At 41.6% G+C, this 23208-nt stretch overlaps 1 protein-coding gene across 1 annotated transcript in view; it reads right to left on the bottom strand.

Moving 5' to 3' along the window:
* PCSK2 (proprotein convertase subtilisin/kexin type 2) overlaps window positions 1-23208 on the bottom strand; it is a 102126-nt gene that overhangs the window by 22996 nt on the left and 55922 nt on the right. The window contains exons 6-7 of the mRNA XM_038176923.2: window positions 7674-7750; window positions 1513-1601 (exon numbers count right to left, since the gene is read on the bottom strand). Of these exons, the coding sequence (XP_038032851.1) occupies window positions 1513-1601; window positions 7674-7750 (166 nt within the window). The remainder of the gene's footprint in view (window positions 1-1512; window positions 1602-7673; window positions 7751-23208) is intronic.

Here is a 23208-nt window from a genome sequence, read left to right as displayed (position 1 = left end):
AATTAATGATTGATCCTGGGAAGACCGGGGACAACAGGGGGAGCCAAGCAATCTGGCTTGATTTCAGGGAATAAAGAAAAATAAAAAATAGATATGAGAATGAAAACACATTTCCCCAGATCACTGCTTACCAACTTTCCAGTTCCACCTGCAAACGTGACCCCGAATCATGTCAGGTGTGGCCTGCCAGCCCTAATTAACTTCTGATTTTCCACTGACCACAGGGTGGTGCTGTAGGTGCACACCGCCCTTATGCAGGAAAGGCTAGTTCCCCCAAATCAGTGCGGATTCTGCTACGGAGGAGGCAAATCTACTATTTGTAGGCTACTGGCCATGAGAAAAGGCCATCACCTCTCGATTTTTAAACAACCAGCTTGAAGCTGTGCATTTTACTATTAATACAGATGTGAACCTGCCAAAATCCCATGCCTCAAATCACATTTCCTCTAAAACCAGTTATTGCCAGAATGTAAACTTTAACATGTCCCATCTGTGAAGGAGACACTGCCTCTGCTGAAGGAGAGGGACAAGCACTAGACCTGCCTGTTTGGTTACTAACTCTCATGGGATGTTTCTTGGATAACAGCTTAGCAAACACTGCTTGGTGTCCTTCTAACGTGGAAGTTTGGCTTTGGATCATGCAGTGACAGGTAAAACGTGGCCTTCCTCGGACTCTTCTATCATGGCAGTGAATTGGGGACTGGCCCAGCAGAGTAGAGCTGCCCTTGCACACCCACTGCAAACCTTCCCCAGGAAGCAATGGGTGCATCCACACGGGAGTTTAGTGTGGATTAGGGAATGAAATTGAATTCATAAGCATCTCTCTACTTGCTGTGCCCTTGTTAACATCATGGAACAACCTTTCAGTGGGAAAAACAGTTTTCTTTAGGATGAAACTAAACTGGCACATGCTGTCCAAGCATGCTCAACTCACTCCAACCACTGTGCTCAGTCTGTCAGCGCAGACAAAAGCTATTTGAAGTAAAAATACCCAACACATCTCAGGTGTGAATGCTGGGTGCTAAGCACCACCAAGTCCACTCTGTGCCTTTACTCCTACCACTCTGCATGCCTTGTTACGAGAGAGGAAAGCAATGACTGCAGAGATTCCCAGCACTGCAGGGCCTGTGCTGTGAAAGCCTGAGGAACAGAAACAGCGTGGGATTTGCCTTTTCAAGCACAATTTCCAAGTACAGCAGAAATTTGTATTTTACCTCCTGAAAAATGAGATTTGTCACAAATGATTCTGCAACTGTGCAGGGAAGGAGCATTGCAAGCAGGGGATAACATAAGGAGAAGATGAGCTGTTCCTCTGCAATGTCTTTGAAGAAGCAATATAAGGCCCTCAGCTGAGAAGACAAAGCCATGGAGAAATTCCTCTCTCCAGCTTCTGCAAAAAGTAATAAACACATGGTCCAGTGCCAGCCTGCAGTCCTGTCCTGGGCAATGCTACCTGTCCCTGCAGGAGCAGTTTTGCCTGAGGAGCATTTACACCTTGGATTGCGACTGTACCTGCCACCTTGGAGTTGTACGCAACTCCCACACCGCAGATGTTGTTGTTGGCAGCAGCAGACACCTCTCCCGCACATCTTGTCCCGTGGCTGCAGAGGAGAAAACATAGACACCATGTGAGCCCAGCTAATTCGGTGGTCAACTGCATGTGCTGAATGAAGATGCATCACCCTGGTCCTGGTTTTGCCTCATTGTAGGCAGATCCCAGAGCTTCAGAGGAAAACCCTTCCATGGCAAACTGCCGAGCGCTGTACTAGGATCCTTGGATGAGCTCATTCCTTCCTGAAGCACAAATAATCAATTTCCCCTCTGCAGTACGGATGATGCTCGCTCGGAGGTTAACATGCATACTTATGCTTCATTTAGTCCTGAAGTTATTCAGCCCTTTTCTTTTTAACTCTGGGTGTCAAATTCTGTCTTCTTACCAACTATTAGGCAGCAGAAACAGCCCCTTGAAAGAACAGTGCAGAAATAAGATCAATATTAAGTCCTGTATTTTTGTGACTAGGCAGCATGACACCCACTATTTTGAGCCCCACAAAACTAGGTACAATTGCCTTTTTGCTCTTCAAATATGTATCAGGAGTATACCCTTGCCCACAACAAAATGCTATGCAAAGAGGTGGTGCAAGATCAAGCTGGAGCAGCAGAAAAGAGCCACAGGGGTCACTGCATTCCTCAGCACCAGCACTGTGGCCTGGCTGGCCAGGCCAAGGGCACCTGTACCCTCCTCTTCCAGCCCCTAATTCCCAGGAGAGCCACAGGCAGAAAAGGGGCTGCAGCTGTCAACTCGCAGACCTCCCGCTTTCAGCTCAAATGGGAAATGTTTCTGACACCGAGGTCCAGGTTCAGGCTGACATGTGGCATTTCGAGAACACTTGGTGTCTCTGAAGTGCTTTACAGCTCTTAACAGAGACCCTGAAGCTGCTGGTGGCTTTGAGGCAGGCTTGCAGGAAGGCACATTGCATTTTTCTTTCTCCTAATTCATCACAGAAATTAAACAACACAGAAGTTAAATAAAGGCAACATAATATAGTTTTAAAAAATAGCGCAGCAGCAGAGCAACTAGCAAAATCTACGCTGATGACAGTTTTTTTAAGATGTTCCATCAATATGAATCCTTCCTAGCACTCACATCCATCCCCTCTGTGCATTACAGCTGGCACTGCTCCTACAGCATGCTAAGGATTCATGCAATTAGCTGTGCTGTGTTGTAAAGGCTATACAGAGTCCCAGATGAACCATCACTGGAGGCAGCAGGATTGTTTTCTTTTAATCAGCTTTTTTCTCCCTCTCTCCCTTTAAGCACCTCTGGCAGAGGTGAGTGTAAAATTAATAAAGGGGTGAGAAGCATCACATCCTTTTCACTGCTGCACTTGGAAGAGCGTATTTTTCAAGGTAGCTCCAAGAAAAAAAAAAGGCTGGTCTCAAATGGACACAGTGTTGTGATCACGATCTCACGCAAGCTCCTTTTACAAAGGGGGGAGAGAGGTGAGTGACACAGACTTCTTATTCAGCTGCTGGAGAAATTTCTTTCAACATTCAAGCAGGTTTTCCCTCATGCCCTTGTTCAAGGAACTGTGAAAAAAAATATACGGTTGCTAGGCATTCGTTATCTAGTCACCTGTGGGCTAGCTCGAAGCCACAAAGCAGAGTAAATGGCTTTGTTAGAAAATTGGCTTAACTGAGGCTGGGGCACAAATAATAATAATAATAATAATAATAAATAAATAAATAAATAAAAATGGTGATGCTGTCAGGTGAAGTCTGTATCACAGAAGGAAAAACCGTATTAGGACTGCCAGAAGGTCCTCTTCCCTACTTCTGCTCTCCAGCGGTCCGCATGATGGAGCCTGCGAGCAGACCTGTTCCAGCAGCTCGGGGTTTAGACACCATGCTGCTGGCTGGAGGGAAAAAAAATCACATGCGAGTTACTGCAAATGCATTTAGTTGAATTATTAATGGAAAATAACAGACTTTTCAAATCTAGCCCTTTCTGCTGTTCATGTATCATTGATAAACCCATTGTGGTTTCTGTGAAGTGACCTATGTCATGGGCCCAACTCACAGCTTCTCTCTCCAATGGTCACCTCATCACCAAATTTCAATCTTTAAAACCAGGGGATAAAAATAATTAAGTCGCCTGATATTGTGGCCTCTGAGCCTTTGAGTGTTTGCACATGGGGAAGCACAGCAGGAAGGGGGCACTGCTTTGGGAACATGCCACTCCACCTGTATCCAAACACGCAAAGAACCAGAAGTAGTGCTGCGGCTCTCCACTACTCGTGTGGTAACGCTGCAGGTAGAAAGAGCTGTTATATCCCTTTATATGAATTCTCAATTATTGCGTGGTTTCCAGTGTATCGATTGAAAAACAGAGGAGGAGGGGAGCAGGTGTTTTTATACTTTTAATGAGCGCTGTCTGGAAGCCAAGGGGAGACTCAATGGGATTTTGTTTGAATCCATAATAGATAAAGGCCTTCTTTTTTCTTTAACATCTGAAGAAAACAGATTTCCAAGATAGTAAATAAATTTATGCCCAGCAAACTCTGATCTGGGTGAGAGAATATATTGAATACAGAGGCTACAGGAGTGAAAATAATTATTTGTTATTTATGTCCCAGCAGAAATTCCTAATCTCAGACCTTTGAGATGGGGAGCCCCGTGCAGGCTCGCAATGAGGAGTCAGAGGGCCGTACAGCAAGGCCGAGCTATCCCTGATGTGCACAGGTACCTCTGCACAGCACAACGTGGTCCCTGCCGAGCTCCTGAATGTTATGCAGGAGATGGTGGTGGAAGCACAGCTGCTTCCCAAAGTGGGCACCAGAAAACCACTCTGAGGCAGCTGGGGGGCTGCCTCTGCTTTTGGGAACTGGGCTTGGTTCAAGTTCCTTCACTGCCCTCACTGCTTCTTGGGCTCCAACACAGCCCTGCCTTGTGTTGCACCCAGCACTCCCCATCCCAAAATGTCATTCTCCTTGTGGGCTTGGTCCCCAAGCTGTGCTCTGAACACAGTCAAGCAGAAAGTCTGGGGAGCATGGGAATAAATACCCTTGCTGCCCAGCCATCTGCGCACCTCTGCTGGGAACAGCAGCCAAACTGCCTGCCTGCAGCTCCCTGCCTGAAGCACCAAATTGTCCCCTTCCAAAACCCACCCTGCTTGATTTCACAGGCCAGTGGCTCCTAGATATAGAGGCCAGAGTGCTTCCAGCAGCCTTAAAAAGCACCAACTGGAAACGGAATCTGTACTTAGGAGCAGAGCAGCTGTGATTAATGAAATACTCGATGCAAAAACCTCTCCCTTTTTTCTTAAAGTCTAATGATACTTGGCACATGCAGCTGGCAGCTTACAAAAGCCCCTTGGTTCATCGTTTTTAAAAACAGTCCTCTGCTTCTTGTTCCACAAATCACTTGAATTGCTTACACAGAAACATGTTCTTTATGGAAAAAGGAATACCACGCTATCCTATTTTGAGTGTGATCCTCCTGCATGCATAAAATTCAATGGGAGATGCGTAACTTACTGCAAACTGAGCAAAATGGAGCCTTTATTGGCTTCTTTGAATGGCAGTCCTGTATAACTACTGTCTATCCAGATGCACCTGTGCAGTTACACATATGACACAGTCAGACCATCACAGGCAGACGGTTGTAACCTCCCAGTAATAACAATTCAGGAGTCACAAGTCATGACAATAGCTTATAGATGGGCACATCAGTTTAACTGACAATACAGCATAGGAATCTGCAGAGAAAAACAGCCACAACTACTCCTGAACAACTGGACACAGTGTGTTGGTTCTTGTCTTAGTCTGGGCAAAAGGTGACATCTCACTTCTTGAAGACTTCCTGAATTGTGCAGGCAAGGAATGGACTTGACATTGAAATAGTTTCAGCTCCCTGTCTGCTCAAGAAAAGAAACAGAAAGAGATATTGCAGTTCTGAAAACCTGAATCACGCTGTTCTCAATAATTATAGATTGAGTCACAGGCAACTGTGCTGCTTACTCTTGGTTCTTCACTCGAGTGCCTGAGGTTAGGCAGAGGAATCTGGGGTGAGAGATCATAAGCCTTGTCGTTTCCAGGATACTCCAGGCCTGTTTAAGAGACTTTAGGAGGTAACTCTGTCTGCAGTGCCACCTTGCCGAACATGTGAGGACCGCAAACTGCGCCCTGCTATAAAATATTTGATTGCAGCACAACTGGTGTTAATGGTGCTTGGCAGAACACACTTAGTTTTATGAAGTTCCACACTGAAAATGACACAATCTACCATTACCCACTAAAGCTAAATTTAATTTTCCTCTGTACTGCTCCAGAGCTAAGTGATATCTTTCTCCTACAAAGATCCTTTGCATAAATAAAGCAAGAAAGCTAGCAGACCTTCACAAATTAGAGCCCTAGTCTTTCTCTGGCTTTCCATTCACTAATTGGATTCATGCTAGTTTAAAAGTGTCAGATGTCCTTTCCTAAAATGAAGGAGAAATATCACTGGCATCTTGCTTTTGCTGAAAAATGGCAGGACTATAAACGAGGGCATCACAGCTCCTAAATCTGTTTGATCCATTCCAGGAAGCCTGTGTCTGAGGTGGAAGCACAGCTGCTCCACATCTTTGTTGTGCCACCCTGACTGACGTAAAATTGATTTCTTTAGAAACAGAAACAAACAACAACAAAACAATCTACATCCAAAACTCAAGAGGCCATTCATGCAGCCACACTAAGTTAGAGATGAAAACAAGTTCAAATAGCTCCAATGTATTTCTACAAACACTATGAGCCCTGAAAATCTTAAAATACTCCAGCTTCTCAGAGCTGCTGCTATATAAATGCTGAAGGCGTTAATTATACTCAAATCTAGACAACATTTGGAAACTTCCTTGAAAATACCCAGAAACAAGTTTTGCAAATCGAAGCCAGAACCTGTCCGACACCCTGGTGAGTATGCTGAAGAGCCAGAGATGCTGGAAGATGAGATCGCCAGGTACTAAACGCACCTTATAGGTGCGCCTTGGACTCTGCACCCTTGACTATGTTAACATCTTGCTAGGAGCAGTTTGCCTGGCAGAAAGGGCATTGTATGGTATGGATGCAGAAGCCAGGGATTTTTTTATTTTATTTTATTTTATTTTATTTTATTTTATTTTATTTTATTTTATTTTATTTTATTTTATTTTATTTTATTTTATTTTATTTTAAGTACTGTCAACATGTTTCTGTTCTACTTTAATCAAAAATGTGTTTGGGGAAACCAAACAGTTATGTTTCCTAAAATCTGGAGCCTTTTCTTTTGGGCCATTCGCATTTATACCATACCTTTAAGGACCAGACAATCACGGGTTAGAAAGTGGTTAGGTTCAGAACATACTGATGGGAAAGTGGAACTTGGACAATCACGCTGTGATAGGGAGAAACACCACAACAAACACAGTTGCACTGTTGATTCCAGGCTTAAAACCCAACAGAACAGGTTCCCAGTCAGTGGTGCATGGACTTTAATTCCTCCAGCCATCTGAAATATCTCAGAATCAAACTCTGAAATGCTATCCACATACACTGTCCTTAAATCATAGTCAAAGGATAGATGATTCAGAACTTCTGTAAGATGTATTTTTTTTTCCAAGCTGGTTATTTTACACCATGCAGCTCTTCAGCACTCTTAGTTTACAATCAAGTGAAAAAGCTGCTCCGTCCCCCAGAGTCTTTTCCTGTCTGAACCCAGCTGCACAAAATTCCTCCTTGCAGCTTATTATCTTTAAAATTAAATAGTGGTCATACTATATCAGGTGCAATAGATGGGAAACCCATCAAGACTGCATTAAACTTACAGAGCTGGGTTATCATAAAGTCACAGACTAGCTGGCAGAAAACTGTATGTGTCTGTCACCCGTACAGACAATGTAAATATATACTCTTCTGAAGCATCAGCTTCATCTAAAAACACAATAAACCATTTATAAACTGCTTATGAACCACTGTTCAGCATTATCTAAAAAATGAAGTTAGAAGTAACCTCTCATTTTTAAGCTGTAATGAGATTGAAGCTTCTGTTTTGGCAACCACAGAATTTAGAAGAAAACAGACATTCCACAAATATCAGCAAATACTGATCATTTCCTCTGCCAACTGCAGTGAATGGCAGGTCAATTGGAAGCCATTTACCTGTTAAACCAGTCATCTGTGTAGCGGGGGTAAGGGTAGGGATCATTACTGCTGAAGTCGTAGCTGGCTTGGGCATTCTGCAAAACACAAAGACATTCAGTGAGTTATCAGAAAAGCAGATGTGCAGGGTAAAGTGGGACAGGTTGTAGGGGCTGGGAGTCATCAGTAATCTTTGTCATCTTCATTCTCAGATGCATTTTGGATGCTGGTCCCTGTAGTGCTGCACATTTCTCATACCAGAACGCCTGGGGAAAGATGCTTTTTGGGGTGCAAAACCTCCATTAGTATTGCCCTACCAGGGTGGCTTAGTGTGATGTGCTGTGAGCGCTCAGGCTACTTCTGACACACTGCAGGCCACAGCTCTTCTGGTCTGCTCCCTTAGCACTGGGGATCCTAAATAGCTATTTTCCAAAGACAGATTCCAAACCGAAAACCTCACACCATAAGCAGTGATGTCCAACTGACAGTAATACCTTAGTCAATATATCCACAGAAAACTTTGTTAGGTGGTTTGTATTTTAATTTTCCCCCCCTTGGAAAGAAAATGTCATCCTTTCTCTGATCCCATCCAAGATTTAGCGAGAGCCCTGCATAGTTACATCTCAGCACCAGCTCAAACATGGGACACCATTTCCAAAAGTACTTTATCTACCAGGATCTTAAGTACAGCTTCAGGTTAATTTGACTACCTCGCCAATATCTACATCCATATTTAAGTGTTGGGTTACTCAGTGTGGCAGGAAAAACATTAAATCCTATTTTTCAAATGGCAATGGAAATTACCAGACACTTGGGATCTTCCTTCCTATAATTATCTTTTAAAAATTAATTTGCATTACTAAGAAAAACAGTTTTGTACAATCATTTCAATGTCTTAGAACAAATTTCTCAGAATTCAAGCATGAAAACTATATTAATGGTCAGCACATACATCTGAGAATCCCATTTATGTATTTTCTTGATCCTTCAGTTGCTTGAATAGATTCACAAATGCGGCTTGCAGGCCCTTCTGAAAGTGCCATCCCATGCCTCTCCTTTCCATATAATCTAAACCATTCATGATTTTGCCCCATCAGCAGCATAAAGGACACTCAGCAACTTTTTGATGCTATATTTGAGAACCAAGTGGAAAGTTTCAGAAAGTCAAGTGCCATCTTCTTTCTTCTCTCTCAATGAAAACACATAAATAAAGGGTGACTGGAAATTAAGCTTTTAAAAATATTTAGAAGCTTCCTCTCAAGTGTGTGATCACACAGTTTATATTTTAATAAACACCATAGTCAAGGAACAGAATTATGTTAATTCTTAATTAATGTGTACGTACATTCTTTGTAAGATTTGGCTGAGCATGCTATTGAAGATAATTTGAGACTCGTGTATGAATAGCTTTGCTCCCAAAAACATTCCCCTTCAGCAAATTATCAGTTTCAGGGGTACAGGAATAGGCAGTCCGTTGGTAGCACCAAAGTCTTGGGATTTTAGATTCAATAAACCCAGCTCCCAAAAACTCTTCTGCCAGAACAAAACAGAGACAACGCTGTCCTTGTTCCTTGGAGGGTATAACTAAGTATCCAGTCACTGCACAATGTTTTTTTGGGTCATTTTTTTTTGCAGATTTTTTGGGGTCATTTTTTTGCAGAATGTCAATCACGCGGTTTGATGCTGTTCTCCTGCTCAGATATAGCTGAATCGCCTTGTGAGTATCTTTACTGATCTCTCAGTATCTCTAAACTAGGGTCCTGATTTTCAGCCTATAGCTGAAATTATTAGAAGGCATCTTAAGGCACAGATTCTTAGTGGTTTTGAGTCTCTGTGCTCAGGTGTATGTTTAATTTACCTCTTTTAATTTGCTCAATTCCTTATACAGCAATTGAAAGGCATGGATTTGTATGACTGAAGAGTAAACAGAACATGACTTTTCAGCCAGGGAAAGAAGGGGAAATTGACAGTGATCTATAAATCAGGAATAGCACAGAGAAGGTGGACAGGGAGTTATTGAGTACTCCTCATAATGTGAGAACTAGCGGGAATCCACAGAAATTACCAGAGGGAAGATTTAGAAGCAGCAGAAAACAGCAAGAAGTACTTTTCCACAGAACATGTAATGAGTTACAAAATTCATTGGCCCCCAGCAACACAGAGGTCAAAACCCTGGGGAAAAAAGAAAAAAAAAAAAGAAAAAAAAAAGAAAAAAGGAAAAAAAAAAAAAGAGCTTAAGACAAATTAATGGAAGATAAATCTTAATAAATGGAAGATAAATGGAAAGGGTATTAGCTGCTGTGCTTCCTCGATTTCCAACAGTCCCCAAAACAACAGATGCTGGAAGCCAGGAGGCCACAACCTGGAATGACACAGCCTCTGATCTGGTGACCGAGCTGCTCCCCCAGCAGCCCCTCTTGGCTGTTGTTGGTCCTTGGCTAAATGGCTCTGGGCCTCTCGCATTGCCCCCGTACGTGCCATGTCCTGTTGTACAGCAGGGCTGTGCTCTCCGGTGTCACAGAAGCTAAGGTACTGCAGCTGGTGCTAACTGTGAGCATGAAGGGAATGTCACCAGCAGCAGCTCACCTGGCTGGAAGTAGTCTAAAGCTTTTGGGGGTCACTGTGGCAACCAGAACCAAGTCACTTCACCTTTCTGTTCCTTTTTCCCAGCTTTCAAAGCACTCCCAGGTACTTGCATTAAGTGTAACCTGTATTCCTGTAACTACAGCTCATAATAAAGCATGGTGCTGGGGGCACAGCTTACACTGGGGTGCAGTAAATATTGCTACAGTGACAGACAGCAGATAGAGGCATCTGACCTTGTGCTAAAGAACAGTGCTTGCTAATCAGATGCTGCAGCCCAAGACAGGCAGAAGCAATGTAAGAAGTAATAGATAACTTGGGCTGACTACTTCCCCTTTGTGTAGTTGCAAAAGGCTGTTTCTGCCATAGTGGGAATTTCAGGAGTAACACCAACTCTTTTGTGGGGTATGACAAGTCACACAGAAGACAGGGGATGTGCCGCAAGTGGTGGCCTGTGTGACAATGGCCTTGTGGCACAAACGTCCCCTGCCAAAGCAACAGAAGGGGTTTGCAATCTGCAGTGTCCCAGGGAGCTGTGACAAGGATTTGTGCAAGGACCAAGGTTTCATCCAACACCTGGCAGTAAAAAGAAATGAACATCAGTAAAAGGAAATGAGCTTGTCAATGGAAGATCCTGTCCTGTTCTTTATTAACAAGCGCAGCATCTACTCCTAGCAGGACAGGCTGGAAAAATACCTCCGAGGGTAAAGTCAAAACAGAAACAATTACTCTTTCGGGGTAATTTAATTAGAAGATAAAACCTACTCTGTCACAGAGTCTAGTCTAGGGTTGGCAACTTTTGGAGAGAAATGAATTTCAATCACAAATTAAATAAACTTTTTATATTACTGCCTTGGACTAGATGTGTCCTGGAAACTGTGCAGATTGCAGATAACTGAGCTTAGTTCCAGGGATTTGAGATCTTTTTCGCATGGGTATAACTGGGTACTAAATGTAATTCCATCAGTATATTGCCAGCTCCTTACTCTGTTTTCACTCTAGAAGTATTGTATGGACGAGAAATTAAACTCAGTTGTGGGATATTTTCCCTCCCTCATCTGGAAGGAATGTGGTCCTACTCACACAGGCCCTAAGTTCAAAGAAGGGCTGGCGAGGCTGATTTTTCAGGAATACATCAGACACAAAAGCACCCTGTGGAAGCTATCAACCACTCCTGACCCTGTAATTCCCCTGTGCAGAGAATTATGGACTCAAAATCCCTTCTAACTGTGCAGATATATCACTTGTGTCCAGAGTAGTGAGAGGCAAATGGATTCCGTGAGTGATTCACTAGCCTGGAGCTCTGCTCTACGGCCCATGTAGCCACCTGTCAGACTATGGAAAGGTTGCTTTTGGCAGGCTAAAAACAAACTTGTGCAACACAAATCCTGCAGTTCTTATTCACTTGATTTTAGATCACTGCAATCAGAGGAAAAAATATCCAGTGTAGAAGGAACCATCCACAAAGTGCAAAATTAAGAGGAATCCTTGGAAAGAAAACAACTGCTGACTGCAAGATTTACCTTCATTAGGGTCTTTGAGAAAAGGCAGCAAGTTTCAGCTTCATGAACGAATATTCCGCCCACACTATGAAAGTAGTAGAACTGGTAATGAAACAGCAGTGACAAGTACAAATGGACTGTTTCAAGTTCCTAATTTAAAAGATCAAACCCCCAAGTATCTAAGCGAGAACCCAATTTGTTGTTTTTTTTCCTTCTTCCTCCCCCATCCTCCAGTGCAACACTGGATTGAAAAAGGAACTGCCTCAGTCACAGCCAAAGTGTTTCATCTTGTGTTTTGGGAAGTGAATATTAAAATCTGTCATCTGCCATTCTCTTCCAAAGGCTGGAATTCCCAGCAGGCAGCTAGGGGCAGTTCATTGCCAAATCAGAGATGAGGTAGCAACCAAAAACAGTGCAAATGAGGATCTGCAGCAGCACAGTGAAATTAAAACATTTTGCCTTTCAACTCAAGTGATTCAGTTTTATAGTTTTAATGCCAAACCAGCATGACAGCAGGTATTTCTCTTAGGCTTGAAGTGTCTAGTATTTAGTTATCAATATCGATGGCAGTTGCTCAGTTGTTTTTTTCTACCATCAATGGAGACAATCAGCTCCAGGAAACAAGTCCATGCTGTCAGTCTTTGTCACGGAAAATAGACTTGGGCATAGCGTTAGAATGTGATCAGTCCTATCCCTTGTGTTCAGTCAAAACCAGTTACTTGCTGCGAAGAGAAACTGATGCTTATCTGTCACCAAAATTATATATAAACAATGACTATTATATAATAGAAATGGCTGTTTTGCCAAAGAGAGGTATTATCTTCTGTTTTAAGGCGTATCTCTTCTTTTGCTTTCTAGCTTTCTGCATCTCTATCCCCAATAAGATGCTAACAAATAAAGAACTGGATCAGATGATGAGATTCTTTCAACTGATTACTAAGTAATGCTTCATGTACCATGATACAAATAGATTACTTTTGCCTATGTATAAAATTCTGCTTTCCTTTTAAATAAGCTTTGACTGGCATTTCCAAAGAATTGCCTTTTTAACATATATGCAGTACAATCTTCTTTGTAAAACATTCATTCTCTAAAATATGACAATAACTGTAAATCAATTGTCCCATGTGTTGCTCAGATCTGTTATAAAATTATATATCTTGAATAATGCAGGAAGCCCATAAATTTTTATATGGCTTTATGAGCCTCTAAAGAGTAATTTACATAGAATTCCCTTTTTCACCTTATTCAAGAAATTTGCCTATGATCACATGAAAGTATGTGAGAGAAACAAAGACAAACGTTCCGCTGGTCACAATCTGATTCTATTTATGGCGTTAAAGCACAGGTGAATTTAGCCCAGAGACTGGATCTTTTTGAATGAGAAAAACATTTTTAACACAGGTGGCATCTGGTCTTACCCTCTTCAAGCAACTGCAATTCCTTGGAGATCTAAAGCAGAAAGACACCTTTTGCTCGTTTGAGCTCTTTACTGATGCGAAGAGCAAGCAAACCCCTGGGCTCAGATTACAACATATAACATCTTTGAGAAACTGTACTAAAATAACACTGAACGTCATGTGGTGGAAAAATGAAATTCAGTTTTGTAGACACAAGCCTGAGAAAATGTAATACGCTCACCATGAGGCAAAAGAGGAGGCGATGTGACATTTTGCCTAGGAGGGGTGCTAGAAGGCTTAAAGGTCATTAATGAGAAAGAGTCATGATTGCCAAGTCAGTAGTCATACAGTAAGCATCCCCTCTCTGCCAAGGGAAGCCTGCTGTTCTAGCTCCTGGTTGGTTTTGTTTGTTTGTTTTGCTTGTTTGAAGCAGGAAATAAAAAAAATCCACAGCTTCCTCAACAGCTCTGCTTCTCCATGAAACAATTTATGTGTCCCATATTACCATCCAGCAACTCCACAGCTGCATTCAAGACCTTGTCAACACTGACAATACATCCACAAAGTAATAGGTTGTGTTCAAAAATATTAACAATAAAGAGAGAATTCACTGCCTGCGAATGCTGCCAGCCCCTCTCCAGAAGCATAAGCCTTTTACCCAGTTCTTACAGGCACATCTTAGGAGGAGGAATATTCAGCCATACCTTGAATAATGAATAAGACAGTGACACGCTTTCCTGCCATCCTCCTTTTCAAAACACTCACAGAATAATAAATCAGGGTATCATTTGAAACAGACAGAGCAGAGAAGTATGCTGGGTCCTGAACAGTATCCAAGATGCCCATGAACTGTCCTTGCATTCCAGTTTCAGGTATTCATTAGAGGCTCTGCTTGTCCACAAAATGAGCAAGAACATAGCACACTGCAGTGGTGATCTCACAACACAAAGCAAACCTGCTGCAGCCAAGTGGACTGCACCATCTCAAAATACATAATTTAAAATAAAAAGGCATGAAAGATTCCTGGAGCAGAGTTCTTGGACGCCCTTCATTTCATGTGCAGCTAACATCATTCTGTTGCTCCTCATTACTTTGTCTTACACATCTAGACAAGTGTGGCTTTCCCCATAATATTTGCTGCATAATGATGGTGTCTTAAAATGGAGCGGTTTTGGAGGAAGCTCTGATTTTGGTGAAATGATGAATGACCCAATTTGTCTTCTCAAGTCATTAGTCTTGCCCATCAGCTTGCCCATTTAGCTGCTAAAGAAACCACTTTCTAGCCTCCTGGACCTATTAGGGAGCTGAGAAAGCTTTCTTTAAGTGGACATTTTTGTAGTTACCACTGAAAAAAAAAATCCTACCTCAATTTCCTTAACACTCAAAAATTTGAGATTAAGTCAAAAACTAAACTAGGGAAATTACAGCCAAAAGAGAATAAACTGACTATAAACAAAACGTGACTGCTGCAGGACAAAAAATAAATAAATCACAGAAACTCAGAGAAAAAATAGGTTGGGCAGTTGTGCCTTTTTTTTTTTTTTTTTTTAAGAGTGGAGATTTTTTTTCCTAGCAAAACTTCATAAATGTATCTGGCTTACAGAAATACTCTTCCTTTTTCTCTCTCCTGCATCTTCCCATGGCATAGTAAATAGCATAAGAAATTGAGGCAGCCATAAGTCTTTATTAAAAAGCAAGCAACCAAATGAACTTGTGCTTATAATAAAGAGGCTACTTCACAATTTACCTCTTGGCATTCTTAGCTCGCTCCACGATTTTCAGGATGGTGTGGAAAAAAATGTAGTGGAAGCTCACTACGAGTTGTTAATTACTTACAGTCAGGGCTCTGAAGGCAAAAGCAAGTTTATGTACAAAAAAAAATGCAACATATTTCTGCTCAGCCAAATTCCTTAATTTTCAGAAGGGATGCATAAAAATCTCTGATATGCAGGGAACTTACTGAATATTCACACAGAGACACATTGCAGAATACAATTAATAAAATAAATTAAGACTATTAACTACAGATAATGATTTTCAGGGCAAGTGGCAAATTTAAAGGTTTAATTTTTCAGCTTATGAAATGAACTCCTTGGTTTCTTTAATTGGGGGTAGGATGTGTGTCAATAAAAAACAGGGCATCTGAGAAGCTAGATACCTAAAAGCCTTTGGGTTATTTTATCATGTTAACAAATACAAAAAGCAAAATGAATTTTACTGAAAAATACTCTGAATGCACACTCCATCTGGCTTTAGTGTTCCATCTTATTAAAAACCTGGTCCACACTCTCTTTCCAATACACAGATTTTTCCCCCTTCAGACTACTCTTGTTATGTATTAGTGTGACCTACTGAAGTTGAGAGACTAATAGAGGTATAAAGCCAGCAGCAGAAAAATGAGGTTCAGGTCCATTACTCTTAGTTATAATCCTGTAAGAAATAGCTGACAAGTTTGTTGGTACATCAAATACGTGTTGGGTGCTGAGCTGTAGTAAGGTTGTGTTTGCAGAGCTGTGATAGCAGCCAGCACTTACAGCCTCTTTGAGGGATGAACTGGAAGAGAAGGGAAGCTAAATTCTCTTGCTCCTATCAATGGGCTTGATCCAAAGCCTTCCAAAATCTGCCACAGGCTTATCCACCAAATACCATAGGCAGGATTTGGATCACACCCTACATAAAGGCCACTTTCTGAAGCACCACGTAGCGGATAAGGTACAGTTTTTTCCACTGGTGGAAGAAAACCTACAGATCAGAGTTTGCAGTACTCAGGACTAACTCAAACACAGGTCTTTAGCATGACATAAATAGGATGAAGTGCTTATCCTGGGAGAGCAAATGCTTCCCTGCTGCTGCACATGGCTAGCAGGCACTGACACCCACATCACCTTCCACACAGAGGCATCACAGAGTCGGTAAAAGCCGATCAATTACCAGGAACGCTTCCAGCAAAGTACAGAAAGACTGGACATATGGTTATAACGGCACTCATAAAACAAAAGTGGCAGGCTCTTGAGGCTGATCACTTTAACCAGTTACACCAATCATGCCGTTACTAAACAGGCAACTCTGGAGAAGATGGAAATCAATGTGGCTTCAATGGTTTGGGGAGCTGGCTACAACAGACAGACCTAGTTGGTGGTGGTTGTGGAGAGGGAGCGAAGGGGAGGACTGGGAAACTACTCTGGTTATAACAAAAAAACTAGAAGTAAGCACAGACAAGACACACAAGTGTCTGTTTTTTGTTTGTTTGTTTGTTTGTTTTCTTGTTCTAAAAGGTTTTTCAGCTGACAGGAGAACCAACTCTTAACAAGGGCTCAAGCAGTGTTTCACCTTAATTGCATGGATATGGAGGATGACAAATGGACACAAGAAAGGCATTGTAGGTGAATCAAAAGGAGGTAAAAAGTTTGGAGAAGAGACTTAGAAAACGTAATGCAAGCCGTTATCTCCATGTCTTTCATCACAGAAAGCAAACAGGTTGACTTACATGCCTTAGAGTTAAACAGTCTGGAGGATCTACTCTTTTTTATTCCAGTTGCATGCTAACCTCATTAGTGTAGATTAAGAGCATCCCAGGGGAGTATTCATGTGACTAATATCCGGCAAGACATGCTGGGTTCTCAGGGATTTTAATGGACTAATTTATATGCTTTTCCATTAATTAAAAATCATTTGCATTGTTTATTCTGTGTGAAAGTCAGTGAAACCAATGGACAGCTAAATCCAAAATTTCAGGGAGAGAAGTTGGGCTCTTCAGGACAGGCATTCTCATGTAACTCTACACATACTATATATACTGTGCAGCCATTTATGCTTTTAAGTAGTACATGATTATTCCAGATTCTTCCCTTAAAGATTATTATGCTTGATTACAGCTAATGTTTCCACAGTAATTTATTGGATACATAAATTTAAAAAGTGTCCTAGACATCATTAGCTGTCTGAATGGAAGATTCACAATTACATCAGTCAGACATGCTATCACTGTTGACTAATTTTGCAACTGAGTTAAGTGCCACACTGAATTAAAGTGATTTAGTTTCTTACAATAAGCATTCTAAAACACATGTGCTGGCATTGGAATTACAAAGTCCTTAAACAGAGCAGTCTTTTGTGCTCTCCTTTGTACATACTCAAAGAGACATTTCCCAATGTACATTTCCAAAGATCCTCAATCTCTATGAAAGCTTAAGAGCAAGTGTGACTGAGCTATGCACTAGCATATCCATTTAACTCCCACCAAACAAGCTACACAACGTGGGAAGTAGCAGAAGTTTAATCAAATAGAAGCTCTTGTCCTGTATTAAAAGATGTTAACCCGGGCTGTCACGTTTCTACAGCTTTGGTATCCTTATTTGCTCAGTTGAAGCTAGGAGGCCTATGTCTCTTGCTGTGATCATTAAAAAAGCAACGCACAGCAGAACAAATATTGCAAACCTGTTGTTTATGCAATCTGCCAAATTTCTGACTGCTCTAGACTTAATGAAAAAACTACCAGTGACTTCAGTGAGGCCAATGTATTGTCAGACATTGTGCACTGCTATTCTGTTCCCCTGTAAGAGATGTTCATTATGTTTATTGCTTCTGTTGGGAATGCAACAGAAAGGAAGAAAATTATATTTAAATTAAAGCAATCTGAAGTAGGGCAGGTATTTAAAAATATCTTAACCACCTACATAGCATATGAGAAGATCTACTCAGAAGTAAAACATTAATATAGAGAACATAAGGGCATACACAAAAATCAAACAATGCAAAGCAAACAGCTGCGTCAGGATGAAGTATTGGGACAGACAAAATTGAACTAATTTCAGATGAGCCAAAATAACTTACAGGCACAGCAAAGGAGAGGTATTTTGTTGCTGCTGTTTTAATTCAGCATGTTTCAGAAGCCAAATGTTTAAAGTGAGGTTGAACTTAACCAAAAAAAAAAAAAATTACTGTTATTTTCCCACAGACACTTCTAGTTTATAAAACACTCATCTCTGCTAGCAAAAAAATACTGTTCTAATTGACAATTTCTGGCCAGTTCCAAAAGCAAATTGGTCTGCAGAAAGGGATGTAATATGAAACCAAAACAGAACTATGCCAGGTCCCTCCATGGCTAACAGTGAGGACTGACATCTTTCCTCTACTTTTCTTGTCCAAATAAAAGAAGAAAATAATTCCAGAAAAAAAAAAAAGCACAGGAGGGAGGCACAAGCCAATTTCAAAACCACCTGCCAGAACTGATGAAGGAACGTCCTTATCAGTTCTCTTCCACCCCCGTGCATTTCTCATTTCAACAGTCTTAGTTTACTTTCCCTGGATGATGCCTTAAGTGAAAATTAATACCACTGCTTAATGATTAAAGTGATTAGCCACCTTGCACTTTCTCAGTGTGTAGCTGATTAATTAAGTACATTGACTATAGAAAAAAATAAATGCAGTGGACAATGTGTGGTCTTTAGCTTGCAAAGTGAGTATCTTTGGCACCGTGTCACATCGCCTGTACACCAGGCATGCATTTAATTTGACAAATATCCCTTTCAGGTGGCTATAATACAGCAGAAAGCTGGACACTTTTTGCAGCATTCATTGCCTTGAAAATAATCTCAGGCAAATGCAACTACAATGCATTAGTATCTTTCCTACTGTAAGGGCATCGTACCTTGAGGAGATTTTACAGCCAGTTCAGAGCAGTGGCCTGGAGAGGCCCACGTCAGTGGAGCAAGGCCAACTCCAGTGGTATAGCAGGTGCTAAGCAGTGAATCCCAGAACTTTCCAAGTATTTGGGGTCCAAATCTCCTATACTGGGCTTTAGCAAAGCCATAAAGCCATTAGCATAAAATCTTTCGGTATGAGAAATCCTGTTTTCACCTACAAGCATGGCTCTGTGCACACCACAAGTTGACTACTGCTAGAGCAGTTGTGCTTCCTTCACAAGTTGCAGCCTCCTCTGCAGCAAAAGCCTCTGTCTATGTCCTCTGGCCACATGAAATGGTCTAGAGGAGAAAGAGTCTTTAAATTCTTTTGACTCTTCCATCTTTTTAATTGAGTTGAAAGCTAGAAGGCTTTGATAACATCTGTGATTACAAAACATTTTTCTCTCTCATGAAGTAAGAACACACCGGTGTCTCCTCTACACAGCAGCGTCTCCCTCCTCTTCTCATGGACCGTGTTAAGTGGCTATCAGATGGAGAAGAGGAACTGTACAGTCATCTTACTTAGCCTGCAGCACACGAGCTCCACTGTCACATGCACCTGCAAAACCAGCTACTGTTGGGAGCAGGGGAGGAGGAAAGGACTGTTTGAGGGACCTCATTATGTTTTCCAAGATGTGAAACATTCTCTGTATGTGGTAACCCAGGCCAGCCTTCCAAGTACATAGAGAACCTCATTTGCCTGGCTCATCTCATCAGAGGAGGCATCCTCTCTTTTTCAGCCTTCCATATGTTCAGAGAAAAAAAAAACAGATTGCACAGAACAGAGAGATGAGCCCAGACACTGATCCTGCACAGAATAACAGAAAAAATTGCCAAGTCTGACACAGAGAACTTCATTCTCTCCCCAGTAACTTCTAATTTATGCCAGTGAGACATCATTGTCTTGCGTGTCTTTAATGATCATCTTCCAAACACTAAAGCCAGCCTCCTAGCCACTAGAAGCCATGTGAGAAACACAGACAGAAGGCCACCAGTTTTTGTTGCTGAGGCATCAGTCAGCCTGGCATTTCAACACCTGACCCATCCTTCCAGCCTGGCAAGAGAGAGGTTCCATTTTCTCTGCCTAACAATTTCTTGAAATTTCTGCCACAATCGACTTCAACAGCACCCATCAGGCTGTGCTCGCTGCATTTTCAAAGCATTAGTAGAAGGATGTGATATGAATTTATTCCAGATTTTGGTGGCTACTTTTTAATTGCTACACTAGTGGAAAACCTATTAGCAAAAAAAACAATCCCAAAGCAACATAAGAAAAAAAAAATAAAGAAACCAAACCATCTAAAATCCAATTAGTGATGCACTGAACCATCTGAAACAGCTTGTTCTTTATTTTTTGATACTGTAAATGTTATTTCGACATTGCAATTAAAAATAGGTACCAGCAATAATGGCCAGCATGCAGAATTTGCCCATAAAATACCTTTGATGTATTAGCAGTAAAGCTTTATTGGCATTAAGTGCATAGTGTATGTGCTCAATAACCCTTTGAAATGTACTAGGAAATGGCAGTGAAACTGTCTCAGGCTCTTTTGAAGATCTTGTTTTAGGAATGAGATCTCATAACGCTGACTGAAATCACTCACTGATGCCAGGCAGGGAGGAACGGGACTCTGCTATGGTTTGGCTTTAAGTTCCCTGGGGATCCCCTGGGCTGACAATAACAACAGTGCGGAGCCTGGGAGTTTTTCAAGGTCTTCAGAGGGTTTCCAACAAATTTTTGTCTTAGAAGGGCAATGTTTTTCTTGCCACCAGTTATAGGTGAACTCTATTTGACTTGGGCATTACATTAGCTGGGATTTCAGTGGGGCAGATCATCAGGGTCAGATGAGCATGGGTCAACAGCTGTCAAAAGAGCTTTGTCAGCTTACAAAAACCCACAATTAGGCCCAGGGATTTTAATGGAGATGCTGATGACTTACCCTGGCAAATCACTGAGATCAGGCTCACAGCCTCCAGAACAATTTGTGTGCCCTTTTGGTAGCGTGCAGGGAGGGCTAAGGCACACACAGAGATTCATGTTAATGAAGGAAACACAGACTTTCTAAAAGAATGAAGATCCTCTATGCTACTGCTATGCTTCACTGCACATATTGCAGTGTATACTTTACTGCCTGTGCTATTTCTTTCTTCTTTTGTGGTTGTAAAAATTATTCAATGATGCTTCTGTTCCTCTAGCAAACAATGGAAATTGCAGGTCATAACAGAAGTAGAACATTTCCCTGCTTCACTGCTTCTATGATAAGATAATTATCCCAAAAATATGCTTCTGTGTGTCTCCCAGCAGGGCAGGAGGAGCTGTTATCATATTAGCTGGTGACAAGTAACCAAAAGTTGCGAGGGAGATTGTTTTGTCTTTGGAGCTGTAATCAAGTGGAGAGAGAAGACAGGTAAGTCCACCTGGTCTTCCCATTTCAATACAAGATGTGTTAGATGACAGAAAACATCATTTAACCCCAGGGTAACTCCAGAAAGTCTTCTCTCATTCCTTGCACGAGGCCTGTTTTGCTCAGGAAATCCCTTCCTGTGTGCAGATTGAGTGACAGCTGGTAAGGACCTTGGTAGATGGAACATAAGGTGTGCCAGAAAGACACATGTTACAAAGAAAAGACAGAAAGTTATGGGAGGGACAGCAATGAAAACATTGCTGGGATGACTTCATGTTTTTACACATTTTACAACTCTATAATTCCACGGATTTCAATTTTGTTTTTCTTATCTGAATATCCTATATTACTACATATCACTATCACTAAGAACTGCTACATGATTCACATTTTACAAGTAGCAACACTTTCTTTTTAAAAAAAGTTTTCTATTCACATAGTCACCTCCACTTTCCCACAGCAAATGTTTGCTATGTTCTCTCCCTCCCGTTTTTTTTTTTTTTTTCTTTTTTTTAACCAAGCTTTTAGCTTCAGGCAGAGTTCAGACACTGAAACCACCAATTTTTTAACTCCTGGCTTGAGTGTCTTGGTGGGATTCTGATTTTCTTCACTGCTGCTAATCAGGGATGCATCCACGTGCCTGAGATGATCAGCTCCCTGCTGCTCCAAGTGGGATAATGCAGCTACACTGACCTTCACCAGCAGACACGGGGCCAAGTATAAGAGTTCCAGAATACAAACTGATGTGAGGGAGAGATCAGCTTATATTTATGTTTGTGGCAAAAATCGCCATTTGCTCCCTTAGGTTTTGCTTTAAAACAATGTACTTAAGCTTGTCATCTACACCCCAGCAACTGCTGTTCTCCTCTTTTATTAGAGGCATCCAATATGCAGCCCTTGTTACTTCACTTTTCTTTCTCACTCAGATGCTGTATCTTAGAGAAGCCAGTCCTGAAAATTGCTGGCTTCATATGCACAGTCTGAGTTGAAAGAAAAGCATGGAGTACATTAGGCTTCAGCTTTTTAATTATCAGTTCATAATGAAGGGTTCTCTTTGTGGGAAAAAATAATTTCCTGAAGGCTGAACCTCTGCAGGGTTTCCAAGGCTTGGAAGAAAATATCGATCCTTTGACAATGAGTCTCTCTGCATTCACAGTGCAGAACGGAAAATTCCAGCTTTGCAATAACCCCCTAATTCCCAAACAGCAAGTAGCTGTGCTGCAGCGTGCTGGAGGGGTGCTGGGAGCGCAGTCCATCCAGACCATGAACAGGCATGCTCCTTTTTAAGTATATAGAATTAAAGAATCATTTAGGTTGGGAAAGACCTCTAACTCCATCTAGTCCAGCCTTTAACCTAGCACTGCCAAGTCCACCATTAAACCACATCACTAAGCTCTACATCTACATCTACGTTTTTTTAAGACCTCCAGGGATGGTGACTCAACCACTTCCCTGGACAGGTTCCAATACTTCCCAACCCTTTCAGTGAAGAAAGTTTTCATAATATCCAACCTAAACTTCCCCTGGTACAAATCAAGGCCATTGCCCCTCGTCTTATCACCTGGTGCACAGAGGAGACAGATCCCTACCTTGCTATAGCCTCTTTTAAGGTAACTGTAGATTGTGTAAGGTCTCTTCTGTGCCTTCTTTTCTCCAGGCTAAACAACCCCAGTTCCCTCAGCCAATCCTCATCAGACTTGTTCTCTAGAAGCTTCACCAGCTTCATTGCCCTTCTTTGGGGCACCTGGATGTCCTGTCATATTTCGTAAATGTTTAAGAAAAAATACAAAATGATTTTTGTCTTTAGAAAGCACTTTCTCTTCCCTGACCCCATTGTGTCTAAGTGCTAACCTTCCATTAAACAGTTCAAGCAGAAAACCAGCAAGTCAAAAACATAAAAGCCAAATTAAACCAAGTAACCAAAGCCAAGTGTTTATATTTGAAAAATGCTAACGTGCTGAAAACACCACCTTTGAGAGACT

This window comes from Anas platyrhynchos, chromosome 3 (assembly GCF_047663525.1).
Source record: "Anas platyrhynchos isolate ZD024472 breed Pekin duck chromosome 3, IASCAAS_PekinDuck_T2T, whole genome shotgun sequence".
Classification (NCBI taxonomy): domain Eukaryota; kingdom Metazoa; phylum Chordata; class Aves; order Anseriformes; family Anatidae; genus Anas; species Anas platyrhynchos.
The sequence above is the reverse complement of the archived record's forward strand: the minus strand, read 5'-3'. Positions and strand labels throughout refer to the sequence as shown.